Source organism: Diadema antillarum, unplaced genomic scaffold, assembly GCF_040938485.1.
Source record: "Diadema antillarum isolate AM-2024a unplaced genomic scaffold, OU_Dant_1.0 seq00001027_RagTag, whole genome shotgun sequence".
NCBI classification, from domain to species: domain Eukaryota; kingdom Metazoa; phylum Echinodermata; class Echinoidea; order Diadematoida; family Diadematidae; genus Diadema; species Diadema antillarum.
In genome coordinates, this window is record NW_027271861.1 from 240,264 (window position 1) to 252,991 (window position 12,728).

Consider the following 12,728-nt stretch of genomic DNA (forward strand, 5'->3'; position numbering starts at 1 on the left):
TCAAGGAACGCCATCTGTCATCAACTTTTCCCGCCTCTCCAAGTGACGATGATAATGTTTTCTCGCCACATCCCAGAACGACAGGCTGAGGACAGTCTGTGGGGCGAGTCTAAACCAAGAGGCCGACCAACCCTTGTAGAATCCAAGCGGACCCTCCTGTCGCAAGATCTTCACGACGCAGTCCCAGAAACCGCGATAGTAGAGACCCTTGCCACGATTGTCCAGTCCCTGGTTGTACAGCCGGGTACTTATGACGTCAAGTGGTGTCATGACAACCACATTTCCGGCGCCTGCAATCATGCTAGCGATGATTGGGACAAAGTAACTGTTCGGTGAAAACACCTGACGAGTTCGAAAGAGAAAGAAGTTTAAAAATAAAGTTAAAGACTGTGGTACATTATACTGTAATGTCTTTTTGATGTAGGCTTTTTGTTATCTTTGTCAATGTTTGGCAGCCATGATAGCAAATATAACATTAAAGAAAAAGTTGACTGGTGTAGGCCTATCATGATTTACTTTTTGTCAAAAATTATAGTGTTGGGACATCGGAACCTTTAAAGGGGATGGCTAGTAACTGATCAGTGAGAATCAGTGGGAATGCTGGAGGATGATTGTTCCAATCCTTGTGGGATTCATTTAAGAGTACATAATATATCTATTGTTGTGTGAAAATTATTTGCTTCAGAATGGTCTCATATTCAAGTAATGTGCAGTTAAATGTTTTCAGGTTAGCGTGCCTGGTCAGTGACGGGGCATTAATCTGCACATTACTTGAATATGAGACCGTTCTGAAGCAAATAATTTTCACACAACAGTAGATATAATGTACTCTTAAATTAATCCCACAAGGATTGGAACAATCATCCCTCAGCATTCCCACTGATCGGTTACTAGCCATCCCCTTTAAATCTGCAATGGTCAAAAAACAAACATGAATGTAATCGGGCGGATGCTATTGGTGATACAACTACAGACGAAAAATATGAATCAGTAACACAGTCATGGATTAACATATTGATAAGAAAATAACGAATATCACGATTTTGGTCTAAAATCCATTAAGTGCTGCATTCTCCATCCGTAGTTTACAAAGTATACGTCAAAGATTCATATGTCGCGACTTTTTTTAGTATTTATCTAAACACTGATATATTGAAAGGGTAGTTCTTTATTAATACCTTTGCTGGGCTGTCTTTGAACAAGTTTATGAAATTAGATTTCATTTCAAGTTACTTATTTCGTCAGTGAATATATTTGCATTAGATATCTAGGCCTAAACTTAATCATTTAACAGTCTCAATCATTACCCAGTTATCTATTCATTCATCCTTTCTTCTTCTTCTTCTTCTTCTTCTTCTTCTGTTTATGGTATCAGTATGGTTAGGGTTGGTGGAAAGGATGTGTAATAGCCATGCTCAATAGGCCAATACGGACAACATGCGCAAATACATAGTTACTGAATTCACAGAATCAAAACTTCATTAAAAAGTAAAAGAAAAACAAAACATTAAAAGGCACACATTTTTAGAACTGTAGGAGACGCGACGTAAAGAAACACTCAGATATTCATGAACCTCACGGGTTTTGACTACAAACGGTCAGAGTGCTCAGAAAAGAATAGAATCGAAGGGAATAATTATTGCATTCTGCAAATCTCGAGAATGAATTGAGTATATGAATATATGAACGACCCAAGTCCATGGAAGACCATTTCGAGTAAACTAAAAAAAAACTTCATATCTTTTTTATTTGTCCAATAATATTCTATTTAACTGTGATGGGAAGGCAACATTGTATATACAAATTAGAACATATATTATTATGACAATTAACATTTACATTAATTGTGGAGAGGCCATTTTGTGTGGTGGACTTGGGTCGTTCTTTGATATATATGGACTTGGGTCGTTCTTTGACTCATATACATGATATTCTGCTATAGAGATGAGAGAAGGATGAGAGAGGGCGCTATTATATGAATGTAAGAATGACCCAAGTCCTTCATTCTTACATTAATATAAGATTTAACTCATTCATTTCAGGCACTTCCGGGGGTAATTAGGATACACAAGATGAGTCCATGCATAAGCTACAATTTCCCATGTTAAACTGAATTTGACCAAAAATTGGACTTGGGTCGTTCTTATATTCAGGTCTTCAATTGTCTCGTAGCTGCACCTCGATACATTCAACCTGAAATAACCATGTGTTTCCCGCCAAAGTTCAAAAACGTATGTGCATAATAATGACTATAAATGTCAAGTGAGCGAACATACCTGTGTGTCTGCAACCCACTGTTTGCTGGCCGTGAAGGCGGGTAGCTGCACCATCGAGCCGATACCGTTGCGAGCCGTCTGCGCACTGACGCCTCGCCATAGACCTGGTATGCCGCCCTCTACGTAGACACGTCGCAAACCCCGCATCCAGTTCGTGTGCTCGTGCTGGTGCCCCACCGCTATCACCTCGACGGATTGAGACTGCATTTGTGTCTTAATCTAAGATATCATATTGATTAATTGATTGGTTGATTGATTGATTTATTGATCTAGCAGTTACTTGAATGCATGGGTAAAGGGGCTTCCGGGAAAAATGACGTGCTGTGGCAAGATTCCCTACTTGAATTTGCTGCATTTGTTGTTGTTGTTTTTTTAATCCGAAAAATACTGAATGATATAAAGTAACTATCAAAGTATTGACATTATCTAAACCTATCATATAAGACATAAAGGTAATGATTCTTGTGCATAGTTTCATTTGCGGAAATAGATGGATAGGACTGGATAGTAGTGAACATGCAGGGAAAATAAAAACAGAGTCATCGACGCTATAATGTTTATAATTATATTCGAGGATGGTTATTGTCTGGACTTTTATCTGTGTCAAGTATAGTCTGATCGGAAATCAAATTGAATAACATGAATAACTGTCAACCCTCAGCATATTATACGAGTAAATTGGTGATACATGTATCAACTAAATGCTCGATAAGTCCTAAATGAGTGTATAATCACTACATTGTGATTACAGAAGTTATTCCACACTGTCAATGATTGAGCACATAGCTCGCAGGTTAGATTCACAGCAGATAATCTGCATGGTATCATCAATGTACAATAAATTATTTCGCTAAACCAATGGAATTGTATCTAGGACAGTCGGACTTTGAGACTCATTAATGATGATGATGATGATGATGATGATATTCGTCCTTCGCTGACAAATGAATACCTGAAGATAAGAACGAGCCATAAAGTCCATAAAGTCAAATTTAGAAAAAAAAAATAACAATAAATAAATCACTCCCTATTGTCTTTATCTTTTTTTAGTTAGTGGAATGTTATTTATACAAATTTAAATGTAAAACAGTCACTTGACTGATTATCTATATTACAATGTCTATGATAATTATGTCTCCATGCAAAGACTATGGCAACATTTGGACTTGAGTCATTCTTATATTCAGGCATTCAAATAATAGTAAATGGTTTGTAAGAATATGCAAGACGAAAGAAAGAGATGAAGAGTTTGTTCGCAAAAACAGATAAGTCCATTTTTGAAGATTTTGAAGTACGGTCTCTGTCATAAAGTACAAAATAATACCTTTTAAGTGATATATTGGTCACCACATATAAAGGTACATTTTTGAAGTTATGGTCAAAAGAAGCAAAAATTTTCTTATTATTATCTTTATTTTTCCTGACATTTAATCGCAAATATCTCCATTTGACAAATATGGACTTATTGGTTTTTGCGTACAAACTCTTCAGATATAGATAGATATAAATATTGATATACAGATGGACAGACTGGTTGATGGGTAGAAAGATGAGATGGATAGATAGATGGACAGATGGATAGATAGATGGACAGATAGACAGATAGATAGATGTATAGATCGATAGAAGAGATAGATAAAAAGATAGAGACGGTGTGAGAGAGATAGGAGAGAGTGAGGGAGAGATAGAGAGAGATAGGAGAGAATAGAAGGCGTATAGGGATAAGCAAGCCATTCAGAGATAGGATTATTTTCAGATCTACAGGTGTATGTATTACCATGGTGCTAACTAAACATTATAGCTCCATGGTATTACACTTATAGAACTAGACGCTTGTCGATCATTACTTTTACAGCCAACAACCCAGCCACTGGTGCATCTCACATTTTGTAATTGTATCTTTCCAAGGAGCTTCAAGCTCCTTGATCTGTCATTGTGTGCGTTACTTTTGGTAAAGCTAATTACAAAGGACTTTCACAAATCTGTATTTTATTACCCAATCTCCATAAGATTATATCGTTTCTTTATCTATTATTTGTTTGATTTCATTTTCTGTAAGTTTATGCTTGCCAATAATATCATCATTTAACGCAAGAGACTCTCAGTTTGTAAATACAATGTATGATGCAGGGTCACTTACGAGGTACATGGGGCTACTGACAAACGCCCCGAGGGATCCGGCTATTCCAGCTGCAAGAATGGTTGGTACTATCCTAGCACGGCTGGAAGTAGAGTTTTTGGTCAGAAAATCCTGCATGAGTTGGTAGGTACCCAGTCGCGTGCCGTTCTGCATCATTTGATAAACGATGGCCGGTCCCAGGCCGCTCTGCAGGGCAACGAGGCCGTCGAAGCGACCGATGATGTAGAAGGCGTGAAAAACATTGCGGTAGTGGCGGTGGTAGGTGCCCAGGGCTCGCAGTTCGCCTTGCAGCTGGAAGCGGGTCTTTACGACCTCCAGCGGGTTGGTGAAGACGACCGCACATGAAGCTGCTAACCCACCGAGAACGAATTCTACCACGTCGACCGGCATCGTAAGAAGCAGGTGATTTCGTGGATGTACCGGTCGCTGTCGATTACGCCCCCTTCATGAGTAACTGATCATGACATCCAGGTCAACCGCCACATTGGAAGGTTCAATAAACAAGGTACGTCAGATCAAGTGCATAAGTCACACACGTTTGCTGTTGGATGTCATGTGAGTCCCGCCATAGTGCAATGAACAGACGTCAAACCATGTGTTTGGCCGAGAACTACATGTCCTGCGAATTATTCCAGAGTTTGCTTCCTTTGAGAGGGTGTAGCGCGTACAAGGTTATAGAGATCAAATGCAATCTGCTACACATGCTGAACAATATCGGAGGTCAGCCATACATCAGCTTAATCCTAGTGAGACTCCGATTAACAAATCGTCTGAAGACTGCAATGAGCACTCCTACTTTTTTTTTCTGTCAGTATCCCTTGTACTTTATGGATAAATTAAGACACCGTTATCACAAACTGGTCAAGAAAAAAACACCACAAAACTTAATTCAGTTGCGGCACGTAGTTTGTTTGCTTTCTTGTAATGTTTTCTAAGACATTAGTGGATATCGCTGATATTACAGTCAGTTACATGTATGAATAAACAATGTGCCAATCAGCTTTAAATTACAAACTGTGACAACCACCAAGAACGTTGATACGATACCAGTAAATATGATAATTTCCGTTACTATCATTATAGAGGTAGCCTACTAGTATTAGCCACTGCAGAACGAGATACCAACTCTTGAATTTATCACATCGGTTCTGGTCGAGATATACTGTAGGGCGCACTAGCATGCGCAGCCCCGTTACTCCAGCATATATACTCTGCTTTAAGTTAAACACCAAACAAACCAGAACAGTTAGTTATAAATAATAGGCCTTCATGTTAAGGTTCCTTGGACAAACAATACGGGTTCAAAGGTGTCCATGACTACAGCGTGCATGTTACACGTGTTGCGGCACTTCCTGATTATGATGATTATTATACAGGGCTTGTCGGTAGAGGGATCATGACCTAAACGTTGACATAAAATTATACTCAATAGCATCATATTACATTTTACAATCTCTTACCCGTCTCGTATATGCTCTGAAATCACAGTGAGTGCAACCACAGATAACGTTGACATGAAAATCGAACCGCAACACACAGCTGCAGTCCGCATAGAAACGGACAAAAGGCAAACAAGAAACGAAACGAAACTTCCACCTATAATGTCGGTGTATTTTGTTCGCTGTTTTGTTAATGATTTAGAATTTAAACCAGGACAGGCTTATCTACCCAACTTTGCAGATTTAATTGAGGGGGGAATAGTCACAAACAGATTTTTAGTTCACGGAAACTGCACCAAAAACAGCATGACCAATGACAGTGCATATAACGAACAGAGTGCACTATGCAGAAATAAAATACATGTATAGTACACGGTCGTTTACAGTGGCGGATCTAGAGGGGGGCGCAACCGGCGCACGCCTCCCCTTTATTTCTCGTAAAAACAAAAGAATTAAAAAGAAAAAAAAATGAAATGAAACCCGGAAGTGGCACCAGAAATATTCGTTGCACCACCCCCCCCCCCCTTTACAGAATTCCTGGATCCGCCCCTGGTTTATCTGTAATTTGCAAGGAGCACGTCGACTCGTCATTAAGGTCGCGTTATTGTGACGTCACCTATATACTTTTTTTTTTCTCCGATGGCTTTGGTGTATGAAATTCCCACTTTTACCTGTACTTTTCATTCGCAGCTCTTATCATGCATATGGATACATTCTTTGTATGGGGAATATACAGCGTGATCATTTATACTCACCAACAGGTTGTCGTAAAACATGGACAAAACTAATACAAGTAATAGTTGTGATTTTTTTTTTCAACAAGAACAAAGTAAAGGTGATTTCTGTGCAAGTTTAAGGTACAGTGATTAGGCTAGAGTGTATAAGGCGATCAATTTGGCATACCTGTTATGACGCAATGTACGACAGAAACCGCAAATGAAATGGTACATTTTTTATGTTATGCTCAATATCTCTGAAATATTGATCCCTATATAAATGTAGCCGATTTCAATTTATTTCTTTTTTCAAGGCAACTTAATTGGCTGCATATGAAATAAGTAAAACTAGTTTTTGCTTCTTTTTTTTTAATTCTGAGTTTTTATCGCCAGCTTCAACCCTTACTTAGGCGACTACAGATATATTCATCCAGTGTCGATGCAAAGCAATTTTGAATGATGCTCTATACTGCTTATTTTCATTGTATCTCTCAATACGAACGTGTTTCACATTCCGCAAGCACACATCATCTCGCAAAGCCGATACATCTCTCAAGAAGTTTGTTTGCGACGCCATCAGTAAGAAGAATCGTTACGTTCTGTTTAAATGAGTCACATCCATGATCTATTTCACGACATTTTGTCATGAAATGGGAATATTCTTTCGTTTTAGATGTGACAAAATTAATTCAAACAGTGTCTATGTGTCCACGTATGCTTGTAAAGCATAAAAACATGAAATTATCAGCTGAAAATTATTGGAGACCCTCCCAACACACACAGACTCAAACACGCAGCATTATTCTGTGCATTATTACATAGGACATTTAAACACAGGAGCATTTCCTGGGACGACTGGGCAAACATCACAAGATGAAGGAAACATGGAAATATAATGCAGGTTAGAATGAATTCTGTATTTGCTTCCGTAATGCTTTTACAGAACACATTTAGCACCGACAGAGCACAAATCGTTTCACGATTATGACTGCAGAGTAAAGACATACATACAATCACCTATATATACAATCACATAGATATAATTTTACCATTTTCAACCCTGCAGGATAATTTAAAAATGCAAAAAAAAAAGACATTTCTTGAGTAAGCGTTAATTGTACATAATGGTTGAATAACGTTGAACAGATAGGGTATTTTACCGAAAGATATTAGATAGGAGATGACAAAGTGAACAAAAGGGATAGGGAAATTGAACAGTTCACCATCTGTAGCGCAGTCATTAAAGTTTCATTTGCTACAGAAATATTGGAATACATGACATTTATGATGAGGTGTAGTGGGTCAGTGGATAAGATCATGGACTTATTATTCCTCGTTCGAGTCTGCGTGAGAAGCAGTGACTGCGCAGTACGGTAAGACATCTTTTTCCTTACGGCTCTGTCCTTCGGAGGGGACTGCATTATTGATGTGTCTGCAGAAATAAAACGCTAAACTCTCTGACTCCCGAGTTATTTGGGATTACCCTATGAGAGAACATGTGACACACGTTAAGATATAATACATACATGGTGTAGCCAAAGACGAATTTCAGTTGCAAACGAATGTTACGTTTGCTTTTTCATGCTTAAAGATGATTGATATTGCTGTAGCATCTGAAATTGGGATAAATAAACTTACCCTCTCACCACCCCCACCCCCAAAAAGAGAAAAAAGTTCTTACTTTGTTTCAACTGTCTGCACTTCAAAATGTGACAATATTTTTCTTCTTTTGCTGAAAAAAAAAGTGCACAAGGATTGTCTGAATGCGCACAATTCTTACACGTCGATTTGGTCATTTCAACAGGGATATTGCACTTAACACGTGTAAGCCCCTTGAGGGATTTCAGAAAACGGTCCCATGACATTTGCTCCGGCGACAATTGATTCCATGAAATATCTACACGCTAAGCCAAAAGTCTACCCACGAACAAATTCCTAACCCTAATCCCAATCCTTACATCAAACTAGATATAAAATCCTATCACACCCCTAACCCTATCCCTAACCCTAAGCCCTTGGAGAAAATAAGATCGGAGCAACTGTCGCAAGAGCAAATGTCGTGTCGCTCAGAAAACATCGCCAACAACCTACGGAGACATAAGTATTGTTGTTGTTATTATTATCATTATAAGATGTTTTGTGCAGGAGATCTACACGTACTACGTACTGTCACACAACTTGACACAAACTCACTAAAACATTTCCTTGCCAACCGTATGGCGCATCATCTTCAATACATTCTCTTTTCTCATAAAAGCGTGAGAGTATCACAAAATGGACTAAGAAATCTGAATAATTATGTACTGTAGCTCTGGTTGTGAAATATGATGCTGGACACGCATCATCCTCTTATTCTGTGTTCTTATCTGCAAACAGATAAAGATGATAGCAATAATGTTGATGATAATTGTAACAAATAACAGCAATGGTAATGATATCACTAGTACAACAGTCAAACCTGCCATAGCAAGCACCTGTCTATAGCGGAAACCTGTCTACAACGGTCAATTTTTCGTCTCCCTTGGGTGGCCGCTATAGACAGGTTGGACTGTACTACTCTGACTGATGATGACAATAGAAATAGTAGTAAATTGTAATAACAATAACTAATAAAAATATTATAATAATAGCAACAATGTCATACACAATACTGATAATAATCAGAATAAGAATGAATTTGCATGTTACCTTGCAGAGAAGGGCAAACACGCAGAATTAGAGACAAGCTGTATACATGTCTTTCATGGATAATTTACCTCAGTGAAAACTCTCTTGATGGACAGAGTAGAATAACTGGTCATTTAATGACAACCGGTAGAGATAATTGATGATAACAATAAAGATAGTAACTATACTAAAAAAATGATAATGGTATTACATGTATTACTACTACTACTACTACTACTACTACTACTACTACTACTACTACTGATAATGATAATCAACAATAATGATGATGATGATGATAATGATAATAATAATAATAATAATAATAATAACAATAATAATGATATATCGTATCTAAAGAGCCAATAGCAAGATAAAAAGCTAAAATCCATTGTGTCACTGAATAAGAATAGCCACATCATGGGCACTCTTGGCATAACCATCAAACATTGCACTACAAGTAAATTTTTCACTTGCCTAGTGGCAAATTATGGGCTAAAACTGGCAAGTGTGCTACATTTCACTCGCCTGACAGGGAAATTTACCTGCCCTGGGCAAGTAGGCACTAAGCCAGTTCAGAGTTACATTCTGTGCATGAGAAGATATATGATTATTGTCATTTGAGAACAGCGACATAGGGGAATACGGAGTTGAAATGAGCGAAGTCAAGGACAGCACCTGAGAACAGTTTCTTTACATTGTACTGCAGAAGTTGTTTGCTGCCCAATTGGAATGCCCAAAAACTTCTTGGGGAATGAACACATTTGAGATTGTTTGGAGTAAAAGGAAACAAACTGTGAACACAGTCACCATAGTGCCATGCTGTGAGTCACATCCTGCTTGGCTCTAGGGTGGAGCGATGTCGTCGCTCATAAATGTTTCGGTTGGTAGTCAAGGGAGTGGAATGCAAGACTTTCTAGAACACTTCATTCTCAAATAGAAAATATAACAGAGGTTTGCAGGGATTGCCTTCAATTTTAGGGCTACTGGACAAATTTTGTGACCCAGGAAGAACCACTGTCACTTTGGCGCAAGGAGCGGGATCATCTCAACAAACTCTATACACTGTGATGAAAAGCGGTTCTTTCTTTCTCTTTCGAAACAAGTGTTACCTGGAATATGGACAATACCTGGGAGGCTATGACAGCTAATGGAATAAACGGAGAAAGGATATTGTGCCTCTCCTGTAGAACAGGGAATGTTGTACTGTTTCCCCGGAAGCAATAATGACCTCACAAAGGATTGCTACTTTAAATAGCAAAATATGGTCTTTGATAGATTGTTTCTTTTCTTTGCATGCTGAAGCTATACAGATGGGAATATGTCTCCCTTGAGAAAACTGTTGGCAGTTGTATAAGTGGTATGTACAGCTATTTTGAGCTCTTAGTTTCATGATGGTGATGGACTAGGGGTTAAAAGGGCTTGAATTCCCTCCTCTATAATAAATTGGGAAAGAGAGAAAAAAATAATACAAATATTGAGTAGTAAAAATCAGCTCATAGAAATCTAAACACTATACCTCATAATTAAAGTACCTCCACAACCTGGACAAAAAAATTTACAGACAGATACAAACCATTTTTGCCTAACATCATGTGGATTACGGCTGCCACAGGCTAGCCCACTTATTCTATTCCTTTTTCTTTTTTTAAATTATTACTGCACAACTACGTAAGTGCCAGTTATAGATCCTGTGTTTGCTTCAAGAAGTAAAATTTCTTCTCATACACAGTGGTGGGTATATATACAGTTAACAGTTTGCCATGACGGAACATCTTGATGAGCATTTAGTAGATACTCTGCGGATTTATCAAGGCATATTAGAGAAGGTGAATGCAATGTAATTTCTTTGTGCACTGACGAATTTGCATTGTCCAACGAGGTAAATGCCTTAGTTTGTCATCACTAGAGCAATATGCAACATAATGTATATCCCACATACAAAATGCATACTGCTTTTAACAAAGCCCTCATGGGTACTCACCATATCCATGTAGGGTAAAAAAAAAAAGAAAAGAAAAAGAAACTTTTAACAAGGCATTCACTAAAGGAAAAACTGAACACTTCGATACATTTGTGCATCACAGCTATTGCATTTAGCATAAAAGCATACTGGCTGAATACTGGTACATGGCACAATGTGTTCCACTAGTTTTGGTCACAGAAATGCTTGAGGGTGGAAAGTTAGTCATTTTTGGCTTTGATCAAATACTGGCTTGTCTTTCATTAACACAGACACATAGAAATTGCCTTTTTCCTGATATGTCACAAGTCTAAATATAATAAATGAGAAAGTCTGGAAAGAGACTTCATCGTCCCATTGATCAAGACTGAGCCCACATTAGTTTAGTTCACAGAGCATTTAGTAAACTCCTTCACTATGAAGCATTCACTGTATACATGTGCCAATCAATATGACACTTGCACACTGTAAGATTTTTCCCCTATACCAGGGCTGCACACTAACTTTTTGTTTTGATGGCCCGACGGGGCCACCAAAATCATCAATTTCAAATTTTTGGTGGCCCGAGAGAAAAATTTGGTGGCCCGAAAAAAAACCACAATAAAAAACATTAACTCACTGCAAGCATTTATGCATTTCTGGCACAAAAAGTTAAGAATTTATTGACATACTTTAAAAAAAAAAAATTGGTGGCCCGCATCGGGCCACCAAATTTGCCCTTTTTTGAAATTTGGTGGCCCGACTTTCATTTTTGGTGGCCCTGGGCCACCATTAGTGTCGAGCCCTGCCTATACCAATAACCAGTTTCTTTACGAAAATAGCTGCTGTTGAGGCTGAACAATGAGAACCTCACATTAATTCACAACAGCGTTAACTTCTAGGAGGGATGATGATATTTCTTTAACTCTACTTCGCCTGGTGGTTTTAACCCGTTGAGGATGGACTGCCTTCGCTACAAGATGCATTTTCCATAGACACCTGCTTGAGTATACTCGGGACTCGTCCTCAACAGGTTAAAATTTGACAATCAGCTTTGCATCCGGAGACAAAAGGGGTAAGCTCAAGTTTGAGTAGAAAACAGATTTTAATCACTGAGGTACACAAAGGAGTGGTCTGATCATATCAGTCTATGAACGAACACACATGTACTTGACTTTCAATTCTATGTCTCTCAGTTCAAATATGAAATTGCTTTTTGGCAGTAGTACTTTCATGACCAACTGAGTAATTTCAAGCTTTGTGCATGATGGACATATTTCAGTTATAGCTTAAAAGGTTGCATGCAATGTTGGCAGCCACTACAATGTGCTTCCGTTTTAAAATACAAGGCTGCCATAAAATTCTGTTCTGACATACATTGATGTAGTATAAATTCAGGTCCCAACATTATCATCTATACACGCTGTATATCTTTATGTAATAATACTTTATTCCTTTGGCAATAACAACAAAATATTGTCGGAACAAAAGAACATTGCCGGTCACAAAGAATTTGTCAAAATGGAAGTCGCCTGTATTGCAACAGGT

The 12,728-nt window shown here is 38.2% G+C and overlaps 1 protein-coding gene across 1 annotated transcript; it reads right to left on the reverse strand.

Annotated features, from left to right (window-relative positions):
* Window positions 1–4,806, reverse strand: LOC139742849 (solute carrier family 25 member 35-like). Its single transcript, XM_071653365.1, has 3 exons — window positions 4,417–4,806; window positions 2,277–2,495; window positions 1–342 (listed from the first exon to the last, which is right to left on the reverse strand). Exons 1-3 carry the CDS (start codon window positions 4,804–4,806, stop codon window positions 1–3), a joined length of 951 nt encoding a protein of 316 aa, XP_071509466.1.
* Window positions 4,807–12,728: the final 7,922 nt, after the last annotated feature.

Coding starts and splice junctions, on each gene's coding strand:
- LOC139742849 (XM_071653365.1), bottom strand. CDS start 4,806: ATGCCGGTCGACGTGGTAGAATTCGTTCTCGGTGGGTTAGCAGCTTCA. Junction 2,496..4,416: donor TCAGTAGCCCCATGTACCTC/GTAAGTGACCCT, acceptor ATGATATCTTAG/ATTAAGACACAAATGCAGTC. Junction 343..2,276: donor AGTGGGTTGCAGACACACAG/GTATGTTCGCTC, acceptor CGAACTCGTCAG/GTGTTTTCACCGAACAGTTA.